Source organism: Ascaphus truei, chromosome 21 (genome assembly GCF_040206685.1).
Source record: "Ascaphus truei isolate aAscTru1 chromosome 21, aAscTru1.hap1, whole genome shotgun sequence".
NCBI lineage: Eukaryota > Metazoa > Chordata > Amphibia > Anura > Ascaphidae > Ascaphus > Ascaphus truei.
Genome location: NC_134503.1, coordinates 26867503 through 26891775, shown reverse-complemented (window position 1 = coordinate 26891775; position 24273 = coordinate 26867503). Strand labels below are relative to the sequence as shown.

Genomic DNA, 24273 nt, shown 5'->3' with positions numbered 1-24273 from the left:
ATCACTGCTGGGAAGCGCTGGGTATATGGACAGCGCTATATTACAGTGTTCCGTGTATCACTGCTGGGAAGCGCTGTGTATAAGGACAGCGCTATATTACGGTGTTCTGTGTATCACTGCTGGGAAGCGCTGGGTATATGGACAGCGCTATATTACGGTGTTCCGTGTATCACTGCTGGGAAGCGCTGTGTATAAGGACAGCGCTATATTACGGTGTTCCGTGTATCACTGCTGGGAAGCGCTGTGTATAAGGACAGCGCTATATTACGATGTTCCGTGTATCACTGCTGGGAAGCGCTGTGTATATGGACAGCGCTATATTACGATGTTCCGTGTATCACTGCTGGGAAGCGCTGGGTATATGGACAGCGCTATATTACAGTGTTCCGTGTATCACTGCTGGGAAGCGCTGGGTATATGGACAGCGCTATATTAGGATGTTCCGTGTATCACTGCTGGGAAGCGCTGGGTATATGGACAGCTCTATATTACGATGTTCCGTGTATCACTGCTGGGAAGCGCTGTGTATAAGGACAGCGCTATATTACGATGTTCCGTGTATCACTGCTGGGAAGCGCTGGGTATAAGGACAGCGCTATATTACGATGTTCCGTGTATCACTGCTGGGAAGCGCTGGGTATATGGACAGCGCTATATTAGGATGTTCCGTGTATCACTGCTGGGAAGCGCTGGGTATATGGACAGCGCTATATTACGGTGTTCCGTGTATCACTGCTGGGAAGCGCTGGGTATAAGGACAGCGCTATATTACGGTGTTCCGTGTATCACTGCTGGGAAGCGCTGGGTATATGGACAGCTCTATATTACGATGTTCCGTGTATCACTGCTGGGAAGCGCTGTGTATAAGGACAGCGCTATATTACGATGTTCCGTGTATCACTGCTGGGAAGCGCTGGGTATAAGGACAGCGCTATATTACGATGTTCCGTGTATCACTGCTGGGAAGCGCTGGGTATAAGGACAGCGCTATATTACGATGTTCCGTGTATCACTGCTGGGAAGCGCTGGGTATAAGGACAGCGCTATATTACGATGTTCCGTGTATCACTGCTGGGAAGCGCTGGGTATATGGACAGCGCTATATTACGGTGTTCCGTGTATCACTGCTGGGAAGCGCTGGGTATATGGACAGCGCTATATTACGATGTTCCGTGTATCACTGCTGGGAAGCGCTGAGTATATGGACAGCGCTATATTATGATGTTCCGTGTATCACTGCTGGGAAGCGCTGGGTATATGGACAGCGCTATATTACGGTGTTCCGTGTATCACTGCTGGGAAGCGCTGGGTATATGGACAGCGCTATATTACGATGTTCCGTGTATCACTGCTGGGAAGCGCTGTGTATAAGGACAGCGCTATATTACGATGTTCCGTGTATCACTGCTGGGAAGCGCTGGGTATATGGACAGCGCTATATTATGATGTTCCGTGTATCACTGCTGGGAAGCGCTGTGTATATGGACAGCGCTATATTAGGATGTTCCGTGTATCACTGCTGGGAAGCGCTGTGTATATGGACAGCGCTATATTACGGTGTTCCGTGTATCACTGCTGGGAAGCGCTGGGTATATGGACAGCGCTATATTACGATGTTCCGTGTATCACTGCTGGGAAGCGCTGAGTATATGGACAGCGCTATATTATGATGTTCCGTGTATCACTGCTGGGAAGCGCTGAGTATATGGACAGCGCTATATTATGATGTTCCGTGTATCACTGCTGGGAAGCGCTGGGTATATGGACAGCGCTATATTACGGTGTTCCGTGTATCACTGCTGGGAAGCGCTGGGTATATGGACAGCGCTATATTACGATGTTCCGTGTATCACTGCTGGGAAGCGCTGTGTATAAGGACAGCGCTATATTACGATGTTCCGTGTATCACTGCTGGGAAGCGCTGGGTATATGGACAGCGCTATATTATGATGTTCCGTGTATCACTGCTGGGAAGCGCTGTGTATATGGACAGCGCTATATTAGGATGTTCCGTGTATCACTGCTGGGAAGCGCTGTGTATATGGACAGCTCTATATTATGATGTTCCGTGTATCACTGCTGGGAAGCGCTGAGTATATGGACAGCGCTATATTAGGATGTTCCGTGTATCACTGCTGGGAAGCGCTGTGTATATGGACAGCGCTATATTACGGTGTTCCGTGTATCACTGCTGGGAAGCGCTGTGTATATGGACAGCGCTATATTACGGTGTTCCGTGTATCACTGCTGGGAAGCGCTGGGTATATGGACAGCGCTATATTACGATGTTCCGTGTATCACTGCTGGGAAGCGCTGTGTATATGGACAGCTCTATATTATGATGTTCCGTGTATCACTGCTGGGAAGCGCTGAGTATATGGACAGCGCTATATTATGATGTTCCGTGTATCACTGCTGGGAAGCGCTGTGTATATGGACAGCGCTATATTACGGTGTTCCGTGTATCACTGCTGGGAAGCGCTGGGTATATGGACAGCTCTATATTACGATGTTCCGTGTATCACTGCTGGGAAGCGCTGTGTATATGGACAGCGCTATATTACGGTGTTCCGTGTATCACTGCTGGGAAGCGCTGGGTATATGGACAGCTCTATATTACGATGTTCCGTGTATCACTGCTGGGAAGCGCTGTGTATATGGACAGCGCTATATTACGGTGTTCCGTGTATCACTGCTGGGAAGCGCTGGGTATATGGACAGCGCTATATTACGATGTTCCGTGTATCACTGCTGGGAAGCGCTGTGTATATGGACAGCTCTATATTATGATGTTCCGTGTATCACTGCTGGGAAGCGCTGAGTATATGGACAGCGCTATATTATGATGTTCCGTGTATCACTGCTGGGAAGCGCTGGGTATATGGACAGCGCTATATTACGGTGTTCCGTGTATCACTGCTGGGAAGCGCTGGGTATATGGACAGCGCTATATTACGATGTTCCGTGTATCACTGCTGGGAAGCGCTGTGTATATGGACAGCTCTATATTATGATGTTCCGTGTATCACTGCTGGGAAGCGCTGGGTATAAGGACAGCGCTATATTACGGTGTTCCGTGTATCACTGCTGGGAAGCGCTGGGTATATGGACAGCGCTATATTACGGTGTTCCGTGTATCACTGCTGGGAAGCGCTGGGTATATGGACAGCTCTATATTATGATGTTCCGTGTATCACTGCTGGGAAGCGCTGAGTATATGGACAGCGCTATATTATGATGTTCCGTGTATCACTGCTGGGAAGCGCTGGGTATATGGACAGCGCTATATTAGGATGTTCCGTGTATCACTGCTGGGAAGCGCTGGGTATATGGACAGCGCTATATTACGGTGTTCCGTGTATCACTGCTGGGAAGCGCTGGATATATGGACAGCGCTATATTAGGATGTTCCGTGTATCACTGCTGGGAAGCGCTGTGTATAAGGACAGCGCTATATTACGATGTTCCGTGTATCACTGCTGGGAAGCGCTGGGTATATGGACAGCTCTATATTACGGTGTTCCGTGTATCACTGCTGGGAAGCGCTGTGTATAAGGACAGCTCTATATTAGGATGTTCCGTGTATCACTGCTGGGAAGCGCTGGGTATATGGACAGCGCTATATTACGGTGTTCCGTGTATCACTGCTGGGAAGCGCTGTGTATAAGGACAGCTCTATATTAGGATGTTCCGTGTATCACTGCTGGGAAGCGCTGGGTATATGGACAGCGCTATATTACGGTGTTCCGTGTATCACTGCTGGGAAGCGCTGTGTATATGGACAGCGCTATATTACGATGTTCCGTGTATCACTGCTGGGAAGCGCTGGGTATATGGACAGCGCTATATTACGATGTTCCGTGTATCACTGCTGGGAAGCGCTGGGTATATGGACAGCGCTATATTACGGTGTTCCGTGTATCATTGCTGGGAAGCGCTGGGTATATGGATAGCGCTATATTACGGTGTTCCGTGTATCACTGCTGGGAAGCGCTGGGTATAAGGACAGCTCTATATTACGGTGTTCCGTGTATCACTGCTGGGAAGCGCTGTGTATATGGACAGCGCTATATTACGATGTTCCGTGTATCACTGCTGGGAAGCGCTGTGTATATGGACAGCGCTATATTACGATGTTCCGTGTATCACTGCTGGGAAGCGCTGGGTATATGGACAGCGCTATATTAGGATGTTCCGTGTATCACTGCTGGGAAGCGCTGTGTATAAGGACAGCGCTATATTATGGTGTTCCGTGTATCACTGCTGGGAAGCGCTGGGTATAAGGACAGCGCTATATTACGGTGTTCCGTGTATCACTGCTGGGAAGCGCTGGGTATATGGACAGCGCTATATTAGGATGTTCCGTGTATCACTGCTGGGAAGCGCTGTGTATAAGGACAGCGCTATATTACGATGTTCCGTGTATCACTGCTGGGAAGCGCTGGGTATATGGACAGCTCTATATTACAGTGTTCCGTGTATCACTGCTGGGAAGCGCTGGGTATATGGACAGCGCTATATTACAGTGTTCCATGTATCACTGCTGGGAAGCGCTGGGTATATGGACAGCGCTATATTACAGTGTTCCGTGTATCACTGCTGGGAAGCGCTGGGTATATGGACAGCGCTAAATTACGGTGTTCCGTGTATCACTGCTGGGAAGCGCTGTGTATATGGACAGCTCTATATTACGATGTTCCGTGTATCACTGCTGGGAAGCGCTGTGTATATGGACAGCGCTATATTACGATGTTCCGTGTATCACTGCTGGGAAGCGCTGTGTATATGGACAGCTCTATATTACGATGTTCCGTGTCATCACTGCTGGGAAGCGCTGTGTATATGGACAGCGCTATATTACGGTGTTCCGTGTATCACTGCTGAGAAGCGCTGGGTATATGGACAGCGCTATATTACAGTGTTCCGTGTATCACTGATGGGAAGCGCTGGGTATATGGACAGCGCTATATTACGATGTTCCGTGTATCACTGCTGGGAAGCGCTGGGTATATGGACAGCGCTATATTACGATGTTCCGTGTATCACTGCTGGGAAGCGCTGGGTATATGGACAGCGCTATATTACAGTGTTCCGTGTATCACTGCTGGGAAGCGCTGTGTATAAGGACAGCGCTATATTACGATGTTCCTTGTATCACTGCTGGGAAGCGCTGTGTATAAGGACAGCGCTATATTACGATGTTCCGTGTATCACTGCTGGGAAGCGCTGGGTATATGGACAGCGCTATATTACGATGTTCCGTGTATCACTGCTGGGAAGCGCTGGGTATATGGACAGCGCTATATTAGGATGTTCCGTGTATCACTGCTGGGAAGCGCTGGGTATATGGACAGCGCTACATAAATAAAGATATACATACTGTACATGCTTTTTCACAGAACATAAATAGATCACATTTTCACTTTAGAGGTGAATGAATCTTTTCATGGACGCCATTTTCTTTCCCCTGCCGTTTATGACCCCGTTAAATAGTGTCTCTCTCTCTTAGGATGACCCTGAACCAGTGGCTGCATCGTGGGGTAAGTGTAGCCGACTGGATCCCCTTTTAATTGATCAGACTATAAGCGTCTCTGCATGAAATGAATCTATAACAGGATTTGTACAACTTTTACCTAAACTCTTCTGCAACAAGACTACCCTGCAAGATGCTGGATCTGCAGGGGACACGGTCAGCCACACTTCCCCCTCCCCCCCCCCCCTGTTTTTGTTATAAATATGCAGACTGCCAAATGGATAAAGGGGAAGGGCACCAATTAGGAGCGAAGGCCAGACCAGCAATGGACGCAGAGAAGAGAGAAACCTATTACATTCTGCAAGAGGAGAAAGAACGCGGCTTTTGTGGAAAGGTGAACTCGTTCTCGCCACGCCAGACAGGCCCCAATGAAACGTACCGTGGGAGGATGGGAGCAGATGCAGCCGTTGCCACGGCGGTGGGTGAGGAGGGGGACGACGGCTGGGGCGATTCCTGCGTCCGTGGGACCCTCCCCATTCGGTACCAGATGCCCATACTGTTCAGCTCCCTTTTGAAGCACAAATAATAAAAAGAAAAAAAATTATAGGCAATTTTATACAAGGGGCACACAAAATGGCCGCTTTTTTTTGTTTTGTTTTTTTGCAACTCGCAGGAAGAAAAAAATTAAATAAATAAAGAAGTCAAGGCGTTTACCAATATAAATCAGGCGGAGATGAAAAGCACTTAACCATGTAACATCTCCTCTCGCCTTTTTTAACGGACGCTTTAGGATGGAAGAGCAGAATCTTTTAAAAATGGCCGCCGCATCCTACCTTCAGTGAGGGATGTGCTATAGTGTGACACTTTTCAGGCATATGGGGATTAAGTGAGCAAGTCCGACTCCTCCGGCGCTAAAACCGCGCTATTTCAGCTCCGGGCCCCCCCAAGATACTTAACAGTTTTAGTCGCCGGTGTTACTTGAAAGATGGCGCCTGCAGTCATCGAATAGAAAAGCTTCATACTGGCCAGTGGGATTTGGCGGCCATTTTGAATTCCCAATTTAAACCTGTAGGTTATTTTAGGATGCAGGGGGGGCTCCCTTAAGCTAAAAATAGCCTGGTTGAGCCCCCAAAAAGGTCAAGACCACAGGATGACCGCTTTAAACTCGTAGGAAACATATAGGGGCTGTTATAGGGCTGAGTGCTTTCATCATGTCGCAATAAAACTGGGAGATAACAGAGCAGAGCAGGAGGGGAGAGGGAAAGCGTTTCAGTCGCGACGGGCCGGGCAGAAAGGAGAGCGCCCCGCGCAGGCGGCTTCAGACTCACCCTATAAACGTGTACTGGGGCGGGGCCTGTTTCGAGCGACTCAGGATGCGAATGTCACTAATGGCGGCCTCCGTGGAGTCCCGCGGGATAAACTTAATACAGAGACGCTTCTTCCGAAAGGCCACCTCCTCTGCAGGGAGAGAGAGCGCACGCATTGCAGTGCACCGCAGGAGTTGTGTACCCTCTCGCAGACAGTTTGGGGATGATACGAATACACAGTGTCGCTAGTCAGTTTGCAGAACAGAAATGTCCCACGAGTTAGATACACAGTTACAGTTAGAGAGAGGTCCATGATGCATGAGAAATGAGCCACCGCGCCCAAGAGCTAGCAATCTAACTGCTGTGTTTGGAGAAATACGGAAGGAAGTAGCATTTTATAGGGTGAGGTTAAATGGTACGTGGTGGGTTATGCGGCTATTTTACATATATTTTGGAAAGCTGTGTGTCTGTTCGCGATACGGAAACCTCTTCAGATATCGTAACCACATGGTGCCTGATGATTCCTCAGATCAAGGAGCAGGTTTTAAAAATTGGACACATTCTATTTTTAATTCTATGAGTTATGACAATCTCTCTGACAAACAAGCCAGCCACTGGGCGTTGTACCTGGCACGTGACATCATACGGTGACATCATAAAGCACATAGCCTGGTGGCAGATAAGGAGTCAGATCGCTATAAAGTTTACACAGGGAGAAGAAGCAGAAAGAAAGAGAGAAAGTCAGCCGGCGCGTGAGAAGAAAGTACGGATGATGGAGGAGAGACAGACATACAAATACATCTGTACGTACACGGGTAACTTACGTGTATCCACAGTTTCGTGAATGGGGATAAAGCCAACGGGTAAAGTGTCTTTTATATCAATTAGCTTCATGTCTACAAGCACGTTCCCCAAGTGGCTCTGTGGGTGAGAGGAGGGAGAAAGAGAGAGAAGGAGAGAGAGAGAGAGAGGGTGAGAGAAGAGGGGGAGGGACGGAGAAAGAGGGGGGGTGTGGAGGAGAGAGAGAGAGTGGGAAGAGAGAATAAAAGAGAATGAGAGAGAGAGAGCGGAAGAGAGACAGAGAGAGTGGAGGAGAGAGAGGCCGAGACAGAGAGAGTGGAGGAGAGAGGCCGAGAGAGAGAGAGGCGCCGAGAGAGAGGCAGAGAGAGAGACAGAGAGGCCGAGAGAGAGAGGCCGAGAGAGAGAGAGAGAGAGAGAGGCCCATAGAAAGAGAGGCCCATAGAAAGAGAGGCCAAGAGAGAGACCCATAGAGAGAGGCCCATAGAAAGAGAGAGGCCGAGATAGAGTCCCATAGAAATAGAGGCAGGCAGAGAGAGAGGCCGAGAGAGAGAGGCCGAGAGAGAGAGGCCGAGAGAGAGAGGCCGAGAGAGAGAGGCCGAGAGAGAGGCCCATAGAAAGAGAGAGAGGCCCATAGTGAGAGAGAGAGGCCCAGAGAGAAAGAGAGACCCAGAGAGAGAGAGAGACCCAGAGAGAGAGAGAGACCCAGAGACAAAGAGAGACCCAGAGAGAAAGAGAGACCCAGAGAGAAAGAGAGACCCAGAGAGAAAGAGAGAGAAAGAGAGAGACAGAGAGAAAGAGAGAGACAGAGAGAAAGAGAGACCAAGAGAGAAAGAGAGAGACAGAGAGAAAGAGAGACCCAGAGAGAAAGAGAGATCCAGAGAGAAAAAGAGACCCAGAGAGAGAGAGAGACCCAGAGAGACCCAGAGAGAGAGAGAGAGACCCAGAGAGAAAGAGAGACCCAGAGAGAAAGAGAGACCCAGAGAGAAAGAGAGAGACAGAGAGAAAGAGAGAGACAGAGAGAAAGAGAGAGACAGAGAGAAAGAGAGACAGAGTGGGAAAGCGAATAGAGAGATAGAAGAGAGGGAGAAGAGAGAATTATTACCATCACACATCCTACAGAATCAAAGACTTTTATTAGAAATTTCCTACTCCCATCGGGACTCTTCCCACAGGGGAGCTGGAGTGTCCCCCTCCATTTTTGCTGAGAGACTGTACCATGTGTACACTACTCATTAAACAAAGAAGTACTTCCTCACTTCACCCCGTTTCCACCAACCCCCAAGTCATGCTCCTCTCTGAAAGATACTTTCCTCCCGCACCTTATAGATGGGTGTCTGAGACCAGTCCCTCCTAGGGGCAAAGTGTACTAATGGCAGTGACAGGGTTAAGGGGTCAGTCCCTCCTAGGGGCAAAGTGTACTAATGGCAGTGACAGGGTTAAAGCTGCAGTTCAGTCAATATCCTGCATGTGTGTTTTTTTTAATAAATCAGTTCTGTAGTAAGAAAAAATACTTTTAGCATTTTCTGTTTTAAAAAAAATAACTTTGAAAGACCAATTTTCTTGTATTCTATTTTAACAAGCATGCTTGTTCCTATAGCAACGATTTACATTCCCCATATTTAAAGATGTCGCCAAACTTTGACGATCAATAGACGGAGAACGAATTGACCGGCAGCTATGCAGTTCTTTAGGTAATTAGAGATTGCCCACATGAAACTATTAAAGTAAAAAAAAAATTAAAAAAAGATTGAACTGCAGCTTTAAGGGGTCAGTCTCTCCTAGTGGACAAAGTGTACTAATGGCAGTGACAGGGTTAAGGGGTCAGTCCCTCCTAGGGACAAAGTGTACTAATGGCAGTGACATGGTTAAGGGGTCAGTCTCTCCTAGTGGACAAAGTGTACTAATGGCAGTGACATGGTTAAGGGGTCAGTCCCTCCTAGGGACAAAGTGTACTAATGGCAGTGACATGGTTAAGGGGTCAGTCCCTCCTAGGGCCAAAGTGTACTAATGGCAGTGACACGGTTAAGGGGTCAGTCCCTCCTAGGGGCAAAGTGTACTAATGGCAGTGACATGGTTAAGGGGTCAGTCCCTCCTAGGGGCAAAGTGTACTAATGGCAGTGACAGGGTTAAGGGGTCAGTCTCTCCTAGGGGCAAAGTGTACTAATGGCAGTGACATGGTTAAGGGGTCAGTTCATCCTAGGGGCAAAGTGTACTAATGGCAGTGACATGGTTAAGGGGTCAGTCTCTCCTAGGGGCTACAAGTCATTTTAAAGTTAGTTTGTAAACAGGATGAGATGACCAGGAGGAGATGACCAGGAGAAGGAGGGGATATCCTGACTTCTACCTTTTGTCTGAAACCCCAGCAGTCACACGCTGGTATCAGGGTTACATTCGTTTAGAGATTGTTATACTGTTTATAAAAGGTTATCAGTTTTTGCAGCTTTGTTACCGCCCTGTTGCCGCCCGTTACCGCCCCGCCCCCGTTGCCGCCCCCGTTGCCAGCCCCTCTAGCAGAGTTGAGGGGTCTCACATTCTCTCTGGAGAAGGCTCGGGTGAAGCACAGATATCTGGTGACCTTGGACTTAAATAAACCGTCTTTCCACAGGTCCGCGTCCAGACCGTCTGTCGTCTGTGAGACCTGCAAGGGAGCGAGAGAGAGCGTGAATATGAGAGCGAACGAGAGAGATAGAGAGAGAGCGCGAGGGGACACAAGAGCGAGAGAGAGCGTGAATGAGAGAGCGAACGAGAGAGAGAGAGAGAGCGCGTGCGAGAGAACACAAGAGCGAGAGAGAGCGCGAGAGGACAGGAGAGAGAAAGAGCGCGCGCAGGAGAGAGCGCACAGGAGAGAGAGCGCAGGAGAGCGCAGGAGAGAGAGAGCGCGAGAGCGCAGGAGAGAGAGCGCGCGCGAGAGAGGACAGGAGAGAGAGAGCACGTGCGAGAGGACAGGAGAGAGAGCGAGTGGACAGGAGAGAGCGCGAGACGACAGGAGAGAGCGCGAGGCGACAGGAGAGCGCGCGAGGCGACAGGAGAGCGCGCGAGGCGACAGGAGAGCGCGCGAGGCGACAGGAGAGCGCGCGAGGCGACAGGAGAGCGCGAGATGGAGAGGAAGACTTTCTGTGCATTTTTTTTTAATGAAAAAAGGTATTTAAAAAAAAAATGAATAAAACACAACCCCCAGTCATACAGTATAAACTCAGGACGCTATGAAACTGGGGCCTTCTCTCAGCGAAACGTCGCAGTCCCGGCTGTTATTGAATTAAAGGCGGGTGATAAATGCATTTTTTTCAACTGCAAACAGCTGCACAGCCATTACTATGCGCTTAGCTCAATTAACACATTCTCATGCTAATTGCAGGGATGGGAGCTCACTGATAAATGGGCAGAGAGAACCGCAGTGCAGAAGCAAAGGATTCTGGGCATACAGCAAGCCGAGAGAGCGGAGTTATATAGAAGGGGGTGGGGCAGACACGGAGGGACACGCTATGTGAGTAGCAGCAGAACTGCGTCCTATCAGAAAAACCCAATTCTCTTAACTCCTTCACTGCCAGAGCGGAGACAGCAGCGCAATAACGGGTTAAAGGGTCCGTCCCTACGACAAAAGTGAACAGGATCATCTTTAACCAGTAAAGAGGCAACAAAAAAACCCTAAGAAATAATTTAAAATAACAGTAGAGCCAAGAAAAGCCCCCCAGGCGCCCCACAATGTGTGTTAACCCAGGGGGGCACAAACCTTTTTCCCTGCGCCGCCCTGCTGGCGGTCCCCTCACCTCCGCGACCCCCCTCACCCCGACGTCATGTCGCCATAGCAACGTGATGTCACATGACCGTGCGGCGTCGTTTGACGCTACGTTGCCATGGCGACGCGTGAGAGAAGCCGCCGAGCCAAGGTAAGTTAGGTTTACAGAGGCCCTGCAGCTTCCCCGGCACTTAATTTAAGTGCCTTCGGGAAGCGCGCGGGGCCTCTGTAAACCCCGTGCCCCCCCGCACTCAGTCTCGCGTCCCCCCTGAGAGTCGCGCCCCCCAGTTTGTGCACCGCTGTGTTAACCAATAACATGGGCAAAAAATAAAACAACATACATTTTTTAAACATCAGTCCAAAAAATTAAAACTTAATGGATCTGTTGGGTTTTGCAGAAGAATGGCGGCCGTTCCTTTGCAGAAACAGATCCCGAGATCCCAATGAGAAGAGATAAGACGGGAACCTCTTACAAATGAGATTTCCGTAGCGTTGGCCTCACGGCCGCGCCGATCTCACCCCGCAAACCGGAACGACGTTGGCATGCTTAATGCAATCATCGAGCAGGGTCGCGGCACCGAGACGCCGGCGGCGGAAAGCTGGAACACGCGCTGCAGCGTTCCGGCAATAATCCTGGGGCGATTCTTTGCGAGGGAACAGAGCGTTACGGGACCCCGAAAAACATGCCCCTCGGGTGTCTGTGTCCTCCACCCCCTTAGTCCACCTTAAAAGTACAATCCCATATAGCAGGTTCAAAAATGAAACTCCCCTATGCATAGGGCGACCAGGCGTCCCGGTTTTGCCGGGACAGTGCCGTTTTTTTCTGTGCTGTCCTGGCTGCCGGTCCGTCCCGGCAATGTCTCGGTTTTTCTCCCTGGTCCCGTTTGTTTTGTACTGTAGATGCGGTGCGCGGCGGCGGCGAGGATGCGGCAGCCCGGCCGGTGAGTATTTTTTGAATTTCAGGGGTTGGGCTTCTAGAAGAATATGCCGGGCCGCAGGTGATTGGCTGGAGGATGCCGGGGGCGGGGCTTTCTCCGCTTCCTCCCCCGATCCCCGAGGCCCGCGCGGGCAGGGAGGTGGGAGCGGGGACAGCCGTTGGCTGTTTGGCGCTTTCCCCCCCTCTGCCTCCGTTCCCTGTGGTTGCTGCTGCCCGGGCGGGAGGCGCGGGGGGAGCAGGGTTGGCGGGAGCGCGGATGGCTGGAGGAGTGCGCACTTTCCCTTCCTCGCGTGCGCATGGGGACAGTGCGCGGTTGCTGTTGGGGAACTCCCTGCTTCTGCCCAGGCGCGCGGCCTTATCCCCGATAGGTGGGAGCGAGCGGAGCCACGTCTTGCAGGCGGATTCTCCCCCAGTCCGGTCCACGGGCTCGGCGAGCAGTGACTTCCCCGTGCCCCACGTGTTGATCGCCCCCTTCGGGTGTCCGCGAGGGCCGGAGGATGGGAGCGGGCAAGCGGAAAAATTCTGGCGGTGCGCAGGGAAGGGGGGGAGGGGTGCGAAGGGGGCAAGTGTGCCCAATCTGTGGGGCAAGTGTGCCATGAATTGGCTAACAGCTTCCCTCCCCCCCATCATCATCAATGTTGGTCTTGCTGCAATAAACTCTTATGTACTTTATTCTCTCCCTCCTCGCCCTCTCCCCCTCTCCCTTCCCTTTCTCCTCCTCGCCCCCTCTCCCAGTCCTCGCCCTCTCCCAGTCCTCGCCCTCTCCTCACTGCCCTCTCCTCCTTGCCCCCTCTCCCTCTCCTCCTTGCCCCCTCTCCCTCTCCTCCTTGCCCCTTCTCCCTCTCCTCCTTGCCCCCTCTCCCTCTCCTCCTTGCCCCCTCTCCTCCTTACCCCCTCTCCCTCTCCTCCTTGCCCCTTCTCCCTCTCCTCCTTGCCCCTTCTCCCTCTCCTCCTTGCCCCCTCTCCCTCTCCTCCTTGCCCCCTCTCCCTCTCCTCCTTGCCCCCTCTACCTTTCTCCCCCTCGCCCTTCCCTTTCTCCCCCTTGCCCTTCCCTTTCTCCCCCTTCCCTTCCCTTTCTCCCCATCGCCCCCCTCTCCCTCTCTCCCTCCCCTTTTTCCCTCTCTCCCTCCCCTTTCTCCCGCTCTCCCCTCCTCTTACTCCTCTCTCCCTCCTCCTCTCCCTCTCCTCTTCTCCCTCGCTCCCTCTCCCTTCCCTTTCTTCCTCGCTCCCTCTCCCTTCCCTTTCTCCCCCTCTCTCCTTCTCCTCCTCTCCCTCGACAGGTCAGTGTCTCGTTGTCATGGCAACGGGGGCGTCACGTGATGTAATTTGTTTAATACATTTTTTTTAATGTGTCCCGGTTTTTTATTTTCAAAATCTGGTCGCCTTACCTATGCAAGAGCGTCTGTCCCCCGCATATAAAAGAATGAGTGTCTCTGAGCAACTGTTGTTCTTGCCATTTATCTGTTTGGTGATGTAAGTTATTCAAACAAATCCATCACGGGTAACCAGTGTGAATGAACAATTTCCCCTGTATACCACAGACACACAACAGTTTACAAATAGTCTTATTAAAAAAAAAAGTCTTATTAAAAAAATTTTTTAAAAAGAGGCCAGGTAAAGATTGTAACACCCACTAACTATGGAGATATATGTTGGAAAAAAATATTTAAAAAAACTAAATAAAAAAAACTTATTTGCCAAATTCTTGAAACAAAAGTTGTTAACCCATTAAACTCGTTGCTGCCATTGTGGTCCTAGGAGGGACAGTCCCTTTTATCTGATGTCACTGTGTGTTCAACAAGAGTTTGGCAGGCGAAGCCCCCTCCCTCCCCCTCCCCTTATCTTTATTGGGTCAATGATAAATAATGACAGGGTGGGATATGGGTGAAGGAAAATCAGTTCCCAAATCTAAGGCCCAGATAAGAAGAAACATTCATCTAAATCTTTGCTGTTGTTTTAGTTAGTTTTGTTGAAGGATGCCAGGCATTGCTAACCGGGATGAGGCACCTTTAACGAGTACGGCCTGCGAGTGTGTCATTCCAAACCCACAGTTTATTTTCACGGGTTGTTAAGGTTTTAAACTCTTATGCTGTTGTTTTCTGAGGTTTAGAACTTGGCCGGTTCGTGTTGCAAAGTATATGTAATTATATAAGTAAATTATTTACCGAACACCAGCCAAATACTGAACCTCAGGGAGAAAAGGCAGAACAGGCAAACATTTACAGAGGTAAGCTTAGGCCCCGCTGCCTCAGACCACGCGTCCGCACTGCAGACAGGCGGCACGTGGAGAGGCACTTGGGGCTTTTTCCGGTCCAAAGGGATCATTTTTGCGAGCGGGGGGGGGCGTGGCCAAACGGGTCGGGGGAACGCGGCCATAACGGGGGGGGGCGCGGTCATGACGTGAGGGGGCGCGACCGCCCCTCAGCCGCTCACACACACAGACAGGCACTCACGCACTCAGGCACACACATACAGACACACAGACAGGCACTCACTCACAAATACACACGTGGGGTGGGTGGGGGGGTGGGGATCGGAGAAGGGGGTTTATTTAAAATCGCTGCTTTCCGCCCACACTCTCCTCCCCGCTCCCCGAAGCCTCCCCTCCTCATTGGCTCACAGCCACACCACGTGACGCGTCGCCGCTTGGGATTACAATTTTCTTGCATCCCCTGGCGGCTGACGCGTCACAGTGCGTAGTGAGCTGTGCAGCGAGGGGGGACCGGCTCGGGAGGATTCCCCTGCTGGTGGGGAACGCTCGTGCGGCCGCAGCGGGTCCCAGCCCTTAGTAGGACAGTCCCTCCTAGGGGCAAAGTGTACTAATGGCAGGGACAGGGTTAAGGGGTCAGTCCCTTCTAGGGGCAAAGTGTAGTAATGGCAGTGACAGGGTTAAGGGGTCAGTCCCTCCTAGGGCAAAGTGTACTAATGGCAGTGACATGGTTAAGGGGTCAGTCCCTCCTAGGGGCAAAGCGTACTAATGGCAGTGACATGGTTAAGGGGTCAGTCCCTCCTAGGGGCAAAGTGTACTAATGGCAGTGACATGGTTAAGGGGTCAGTCCCTCCTAGGGGCAAAGCGTACTAATGGCAGTGACATGGTTAAGGGGTCCGTCCCTTCTAGGGGCAAAGTGTAGTAATGGCAGTGACATGGTTAAGGGGTCAGTCCCTCCTAGGGGCAAAGTGTACTAATGGCAGTGACATGGTTTTCTTTAGGAAAAGATATACCGGGAACACATGAAGCACACGTTACCAGCACACGTTACCAGCACACGTTACCAGCACATGTTACCAGCATATTACAAATAATCACATTCTCCAAATGTTCAGACAGTTCCTTTACAAATACACAGAGTAATTGCTGTGAGCCACTTGAAAGTGATTAAATTATCTTTTCCAGTTCCTCTATTTTCTATTTTAACATTAACATTTCTAACCAGATAAACGTTTAAATTGCGACTAAACAGGAGGGTGAAAAAGATAGATAGATAGAAGGAAATCAGCTTAATAGCAAAATAAAAAAGAGCAAACTTGTGATGTAGAAAAATAAAGAAAACCGAGATGAATAATAAAGGCTTTTCCTGGGTATTATTAATAAGGAATATTATCATAAGGCCACAGTTATATTTACTGATTCTTACATTAGTTTCCAGTACTTTTGGCATACGCAGAATACTGGGAGTGATCGGAGGGAACGGGGCAGATGCAAACACTCAGACTGCACAAAGGGGGTGGGATGCTATGCCAGAATAAATTCATATAATAATAATCCTTCTGTAGTGATCTCCAGCTACATACCACAGGATACAAAGGCAGAGGGCGGTCATTCTGTGTGAGAATATATATTCTATGAAAGTTATCCCTCTGTAATTATACCCAGCCACACACCACAGGATACAGAAGCAAGATTACATGGATACGGTTAGGATCATTGTATCTTACACGTTTCTATATTAACCCCAGGATTTAAATGCTCACAACAATAATATATAGTTTGAGGTTATGCAGATAAAGTTTGCGCCCCCTCCCTCTCAGTATAACAGGCGCTGTGTAATCAGGAGAGAGAGACAATTCTCAGCACTAGCACTGTTGTAATATAAATGAACAGGTTTTAAAGTAATGGACAATAGTCACAGAAAGGAAGCCTCTGTTGGCAAAATCTTGGAAGTGATGAACCCCAGACAAGGGTTAATTAATGTGAGCACTATAATAAGCAATGGCAAAAGGTTTATGTGACTGAGGAGTAGTTGAGATCTCCCCGCAGGCCAGCAGAGGCAGTTAAGAGGGGTTTTCCTCCCTTTTGTAGAAGCTTTGATTACACAGGATAGGGAGGCGAGGAGCGTGTAGGACAGACGTGCAGGGTCCGGTATTGGTTTCCCCGGTGCATCATCAAGCAGGATAACTGGGCAGGGCACCTTTAAAATGGGTGTTCGCAGAGAGGATGGGAAGGGGTCCATAGGTACAGGATCTAGAGGCGGGTTCCCGGGTGCGCTGGCTAGTTGGATCATAGAGCCGGTACATTTAAGATGGGTTTCAGCTCAGGGGTTCCTGGAAGAGAGCAGATTCAGAGACATGGCCCCTGAGGTTGAGAGGAGGTCCTGGCCAGGGGCAGATACAGACTCAGCCCATGAGGTTGGGAGAGTGTCCCGGCTGGGGGCAGATTCAGACTCAGCCCCTGAGGTTGGGAGGGAGTCCCAGCAGGGGGCAGATTCAGACAGCCCCTGAGGTTGGGAGAGGGTCCCGGCAGGGGGCAGATTCAGACTTGGCCCCTGAGGTTGGGGAGTGAGTCCCGGCAGGGGGCAGATTCAGACTTGGCCCCTGAGGTTGGGAGAGAGTCCCGGCAGGGGGCAGGTTCAGACTTGACCTTCCTGTAACTTTGAGTTCCTCTCAGACGTATCATGTGAAAGAGAAGCTGTGATATTTCTGTCTCACTTTCTGTGTGAGGAGTTTCTGGATCTGGTATTATTGGTTGGTGACTCCGGGATACCCCAAAAAGTACTGTGCAAGGAAGCTTCCATACGGTCACAGTTCCAATCCAACTTGCCCGCGAGTTTTTCCAGGAATTCTATTATTTCTTTTGTTTCCACCGGTTGTAATAATGATGGTCTCTCCCTCCCGCACACAGTCATATCCAGAGACCTGTTTGCCACAAGGACAGTCACAGTATCAGTATCGGGCTCAGAGCTTAGAAAAGCAGATTAAAGATTCTGTGTGTTCCCAGAACAAGCAAAGAGAACAGAAATAAAAGTCACTGGTGGGTGTTAAACTGCTGAGATTAAGCAGCCTGTATATATAGGGAAGTGTCCGGAAGAACACCCTGATGCAGACATTGCAACCTCAGTGAGCAGCTCACTACTACTGAGAGGTTGCAACCTTCATATAAATAATACCGGACTTCCAGGGAGAGATCCGTAGTAATTCGGGTCCCTAAAGAGAACCCGCAGCTTGGCCTGCAAGCCACAGAAGGTGAAACCCACGATTCCAGTTGATAAAAGGAAGGACGTCTGTGGATGAAGAACGGTCAGGCAGAGACGTCAGATGATAAGCAGCCATCTTGAAGGCACGCCTCCTGGAAGTCGGCAGTGATATGTTTAAGAGGTCAGCCCGTTCCAGGGAGTGTGACCATATTCTTCCCGGGAAAGAAACGGGACACGTCGCCCATGCGCGAAAGGCGAGCGCCAACAGCGCATGTGCAAACTGAGCTTGCTTCCGCACAGGTGGCTCAATCAGTGGCTCAGTCGTTGATTGGCCAACTCCTGTCCTCAAGAACCACCAACAGGTCTGGTAGTAGGGATATCCCTGCTTCAGCACAGGTGGCTCAATCTTCGACTAAGCCACTGATTGAGCCCCTTGTGCTGAAGCAGGGATATCCTGAGAACCTGACGTGTTGGAGGACGGGGGTTGAGCCCCCCTGGGTTAGAGAGTAGCATGTCTTCCCCCTCCCTCTTAGAAACATAGAATTTCTTGGAATCGGGTACAGTAAATCTACTTGTATTTCTTTTTCTTTAACCTACTTCAGCTGCCAGGAAAACCACAGCGCGTGGTCATGTGGCCGTCAGGTCGGATTTGGAAGCGTGTGCTCTCATTGCGGCGGATTCACGGCCGCAGCCGAGGGCCGGACATGGAGGTTTGGAGAGAGCAGCGGGCGTCTGTGGGATTTACCCATCTCCCCACCCTCTTCCCCCCCCCCCCCCCCGAGATGTTTTTAAAGGAAGAAACACAGAAAAATCGCTGGACTTTTACAAATACATGGAATATCAAGTCAGCCTTTTTTTTTTAAATTTCTCCCAAATTTTATTTATTTGGTGCCTGGGAGACGTCACAAGAAGCCGGCATTGGGACCCGGAAACGGCTCACCCACTGCAAAGGCAGGAGTGTTAGGTTAGGAGTGTTAGACCCCTCGACCCCCCTATGCAACAATATATCTTTTTAAACTCTTCAAATATATGCATGGCCTATGCGTGCACAAGAATATATATTTTTAGTTATCTATACACACGGATATGAAATCCCTATCTCACTGCGTTTACGTGGCGGGATGGTGGCGCCGGGTGGCAGGGAGATGTATAGTGGCGCTTGTGCTGGTAGGTTCAACCATACCATGAAAGCGTCAACAATATACCCGGGTAATGTGGGGAAGGGATGTGCCAACATGTAAATGAGGCCTCCACCCCCAAATATGGAACACACCGGGAAGCATCGGCCCTCATTCTCCGGAGGCTGGGTTTGTGACGGTAGGGGTAAATATGGCTGATGGTAATAAAGGTTAATCCCTGAATTACCCCTACCTGTCAGTAATACGGTTGTATTGTATTAGGTTATATATGTATGTATATCTGTATTGTAAGCCTGGTTCCAGCAGTTCAGAGACAAGGGGTTAATGGGTTTGCAGGAGAAATGCTGCAAAAGCCGTCTGTGACCTTTCCCTGTAAACAGTTTGTGTTGCTAATGTAATGTTGCAGTTGTACCCACCAATCAGGGCCTGGGCACATAGCCCTGAATGTTGCAATGTGGTGGTCTAAAGGTATACACATGTATGGGAGGGAGACCCCTTAGCAGATCTGACCAGCTGAGACTCAGATTCAGCCTCAGGACAGGAGCTTTGGGCTGAAGTGAGCTGAAGGTATTGCAGGAGCGGTTAGCTTAGACTGTTAGCTGCAGCTCAAGTTCCTGTACCAGAGAGGATTCCAGTGCTGTGCCGGGCCTGGAGTCCTGTCCAAAAGACATCCTGTGGGGAAAGATCAGGGAAGATCTCTCTAGGGAGATCCCTGCACCTATGACTATAGGTACCCCAGTTTCCCAGTTGTGAGTAGGTGTGTTATCTGTTTATTTGTATAATTGTGGATACTTTTTCCAATAAATTAAATTTGATAAACTCGTGTTTGGCGATATTGATCCCTGGTATTAGTCCTGGTCTCCCGTCACAGGGTTGTCCATTGCTCGAAATTCACGGGGACACATCAAACAATTATGAAGAATTTATGAAGATTGTAGTTGAAAACGCAGAATAAACAGGAGGCATCAGCAACAAAAAAAAATGGATAAGGAAATATCTAAAAATCAGACAAAACAATTAATGAGGAGACAACCAATGAAGCAATCCCAAAACGCGAGAATTAAATACGCAGAGCGGTGCGAGATGATACATCTTAAGTTGTACATTAGCGTAACCGTGATATGGGGAAGAATGTTTAAGATAACAAAAGGTTAAAGAAGACGAAGCAGCGACTTGTGATTGGGAAGAAGTATATCACTGCACTCACACAAGGCGATGGATCAACAATAAAAGGCCGTGCACTTATCATGAGGGGACTTCTACATGAAATTGTACGGGAACACAGAGCGTAATCACGCAGAGGACTAGCGAGAAGAAACCACCAATGATTGTACCATGCGTCCTTGTTGAAGAAGTGGCAAAAGGAATAGAATCCACAAAGAATGGGAAGGCTCCCGGGGAACATTCAATTACAACTGAAATATTGAAAGAAGCTGGGGAAGAAGGAGAGAAAATCCTCGCAAAACTCTTTACATGCGGCTAGAACAGGAAAACTCCAGAGCAATGGAGTAATACCATAGCTATCTTCATCCACAAAACAGGAGACAAAGACGTCAAGAACTACAGACCAATCAGTCTACTTCCAAGCACTGACAAGATTTTTACGAAGATTCTCACTAATCGGCTACAACAGACCCAGGACTTTGCCCGGCATAGAGAACAAGCGGGATTTCCCGGTGTATACAACACAATGGACCACATCCTAGTCGTACAAGAAGTGATTTCCCAAAGTACAGATGTAGCCAGAATACCATTTGGGTGGCCACGGGTGAAAAGCCAAGTCGCTGGGGGAAGTGGCCCCCGCGACAGCCTGATCTGTTCAATAGAACCTCCAGCAGTGTTAATCCTTCTTGGCAACATTTGGCGCTGGTCATGGGGCCGCGCGTTTGGGACCACGCGAACAGTAAGTCTGCTTACATCTGTAAAATGAAAACGATGTCCAACTGTTGGTTACCTCTGACCCATGTTTTGGGGTTCAGGAGTGTCAGCTCTTGGACCCTACTGTTGTAAAAGCATTACCTGTAATTATGCGGCAAATCATTTTAGTGTTTTTACTTTTCCAGGGGTGCCAGCAAGCAGGGATTGCTGTGGTACGAGTTTCGGGGGGGGGGGAGGGTGGGGTTGCGGAGAAAGTGTTGTCAGATTATGTCTATCTAGTCAGGGCCCAGAGTTGCTGGTTCCCCTAAAAATGTACCCAGGAATCAGGTTGGATGCATGTAGATCAGGCCTGCACAACTCCAGTCCTCGAGGGCCGCAAACAGGCCAGGTTTTCAGGATTTCCCTACTTCAGCACAGCTGGTTCAATTAGTGACTAAGTCATACTGAGCCACTAATTGAGCCAGCTGTGCTGAATTAGGGATATCCTGAAAACCTGGCCTGTTTGCGGCCCTCGAGGACTGGAGTTGTGCAGGCCTGATGTAGATAGACTTCTGTCCTGTTTTTGCAACTGGTATCAGGGATAGGATTCCCTGCACCTAGGAGAGTCTAGCTTCTTACCCCAATTCCCAAGTAAGTGTGTATTTTTGCTGTAGTTTGTGTAACATTGTGTGTTTGCCTTTTCCTGTGAATAAATTTACAATTTATTTAATTAACTTGTTTTGCTCAATGTTTGATCCTGGTAAAAAAGGTGTAAATGGCCTGGTCTCCCGTGACACCCACTCATTTTAGGACTCGTAGATTATGAAGAAGCATTTGATTCTGTCTAAAACTCTGCGGCCTTAGGCTTGTTCCCTGCTGTGCGCTGCAGGTACAAGAGCCGCCCCTCAACGGGGCTGGGCCACTGAAAGGGGTGGCCGACGCGCTGCACCGTCAGTTTTCCCAGCAGACTGGAAAATTGTGCTCAGTACTAGTGATGGAGCGCTAGACCACGCCCCCCAGCGGTTCAGCCAATGAGGTGACATCATGGCCACGCCCCCCCATCACTCCCCCCCCCCCCCGTAGCTCACTGCAGACTGGGAAACTCGGCTGCACGAGCCGCCAGTCTGGCATGCGCACGTGCAGCGCAGACAGCGGGGCCGTAGCCTATGATGCATGACCTGGGAGACTGGGAGAGGTCTCCTCCCCTTTATGCCAAATACCCAGAACCCCACATAGATAATACACAAATAACGACAAGACAAGGTCTGGGAGGTTCAAGGCCATGCTTTTTATTTAACCATTAAATAATTGGTAAGTGCTACCCCTGCTAGAGCGCTCGTCCAAAAAGGGTTAAAGGTCATTGAACCGATGACCCGTGACACCCAAGCTGGGCCCACGTGACGCGAGTGGGCACCCAGAACTCACATTTAAATGAGCCCCACCTGGCTTTACCAAGTACTGAGCCCCTTCTGGCAAGAATAAGCACACAACCCCCAACAGCCACCGCGACAGAGGCAACAACCACCACAACACTTTGACCCCTTATGGGTAACAAAACAGAGACTTATCTCCCCTCCATCAAGGAACTTCAATCCTTATTCTCATACTTCTTAAATTTCTTTTATTTTTTATTCATAATAAACTTCAAAACGATAACAACCACAATATACGCAAAACAGAGACGGGTGGGTGGGAATTGCTGGCAGGGTGGGGACCGACCATGCGCCATGCCAGCTGCCCCTAAAAGCATGTAGCATGTAAGAATGTGGCCTCCTTATGAATCTCAGCGAGACCAGAGATGTTCAACCAAAGGTGTCACCTCTGCAAAGATCGAAATAAATGGAATAGAACAAGTCGAAGACTATCTCTACCTTGGTCGGCCAATAACAATGGATGGGGAGAATGAAGATGGGATGGAGGCATTTGGAAGAAACAAGACAATATTTCAAGGGAACTTTCCACTGTGCTTTAAGAAGGAAGTTTTCGACCAGGGAATTGTGACTGAGCTCACGTATGGATGTGAAACTAGGACTCTAAATGTGTAGATAATTCAGAAGCATCAGACAATGCAAAGAAGTATGGAGAGATGTATGCTGGGTATTACCCAAAGAGATAGAAAAAATAATAAATGGCGACGGGCTGGACATATCGCAAGAAGAAATTACCATCATTGGACAACGATGGTACTAGACTGGATTCCAAGAGAGCTTAAAAGACCAAAGACGACGACGAAAATAAAAGTAACGTAGGAGGATGAAATCAGGAAATGTGTTGGAGTGCCGTGGAGAAGAGGCTGTAACCGCAGTACCTGGGAGATCATTGGGGAGGCTTCATCCTGCCGTGGGGAGACAAGGGCTGAAGAAGATTATAGATCTATCTAATCTATCTATAATCATCTTGTTCAGCCCTTGTCTCCTCACTGCTGGATGAAGCCTCCCCAATGATCTCCCAGGAACTGCGGTAACAGCCCCAGCCCTCTCTTCTCCACACGTTGCCAAAACACTTTCTGATTCAATCCTCCCACCTCACCTTTGGTGGCAGTCTTGGTCTTTTCATTTCCCTTGGAAACCAGTCGAGGACCATCGTTGTCCAAGAATGGCCATTTTGTTTTGTCCATTTTAATTTCTTCACCCTTGTGATTATGTCACAGACTTTGGTTGATTTCACAACCCATTCATTCTTCTTCCTGTCTCTTCAGGTAATACCCAGCATGCATCACTCTATACTTCTTTGCATTGTCTGAAGCTTTTGTATTATCTTTGCTTATAGGGTCCAGGTGTCACATCCGTATGTGAGCACGGGCAGGGTACACTTGTCGAAAACTTTCCTCTTGAGCAGTGTCTGATTTCCCATTAGGCCCGGGCCTAAAGCAGCAAAATTTGGTGGCGGCAAAAATGTCCTCCCCCATATAAATTGCGCCGCGTTGTCGGGCCTCTCGGACCTAATGGGAAGGCACTTGCCTGTGTCTGCCGCCTCCCTTCTGCCGCCATCCTGCTCCTTTGGAATCCTGGCGTCAAATGACGCTGCGGACGCCCCCACTGTGACATCAAACAGCGTCGCGTTTCCATGGCAATGGGCCGCCGTACGACTTCACGTGGGTGATGTTGCGGCGTCATTAGATGCCGGGATTTAAAAGGAGCAGGGGGGCGGCACCAAGGAGGCGGCAGACACAGGCAAGTGCTTAGGGGCGGCAGATTTGGAAATCCGCCGCTGCTCGAGGCTCAGGGGAAGGTTCCCATGAAAGATTGTCTTGCTTCCAAATACGCTTCATCCCATCTTCATTCTCCTATAGATTTAATTCAAAAGGTCCCCATCCATTGTTACTTACCGGCCAAGGTAGATACATACGTAGGTAGACACTGTCTTCCACTTCTTCTTTTGGTTCTATTCCATTTATATCAATCTTTGCAGAGGTGACACATGTATTGAACATCTCTTTGGTCTCGCTGAGATTCATATGGGGGCCACATTCTTACTTCAGCGACTTCTCCAATTTGTTGCTAGAGGTCTTCTGGGCTTGGTCAAAAATAACCATGTCATCTGCAAATCGTAGGGGACTCGACTATTCACAGTTGATTCTGATTTCTATTTCATCCCAATCCAAAGTCTTGA

The 24273-nt window shown here is 49.5% G+C and overlaps 1 protein-coding gene across 2 annotated transcripts in view; it reads right to left on the bottom strand.

Annotated features, from left to right (window-relative positions):
• Positions 1-24273, bottom strand: part of MVB12B (multivesicular body subunit 12B) — a 104442-nt gene that overhangs the window by 66555 nt on the left and 13614 nt on the right. For both annotated transcript variants that reach the window (XM_075579408.1, XM_075579406.1), the window contains exons 3-6: positions 10112-10219; positions 7605-7701; positions 6802-6931; positions 5913-6041 (exon numbers count right to left, since the gene is read on the bottom strand). In XM_075579408.1, the coding sequence (XP_075435523.1) occupies positions 5913-6041; positions 6802-6931; positions 7605-7701; positions 10112-10219 (464 nt within the window). The remainder of the gene's footprint in view (positions 1-5912; positions 6042-6801; positions 6932-7604; positions 7702-10111; positions 10220-24273) is intronic.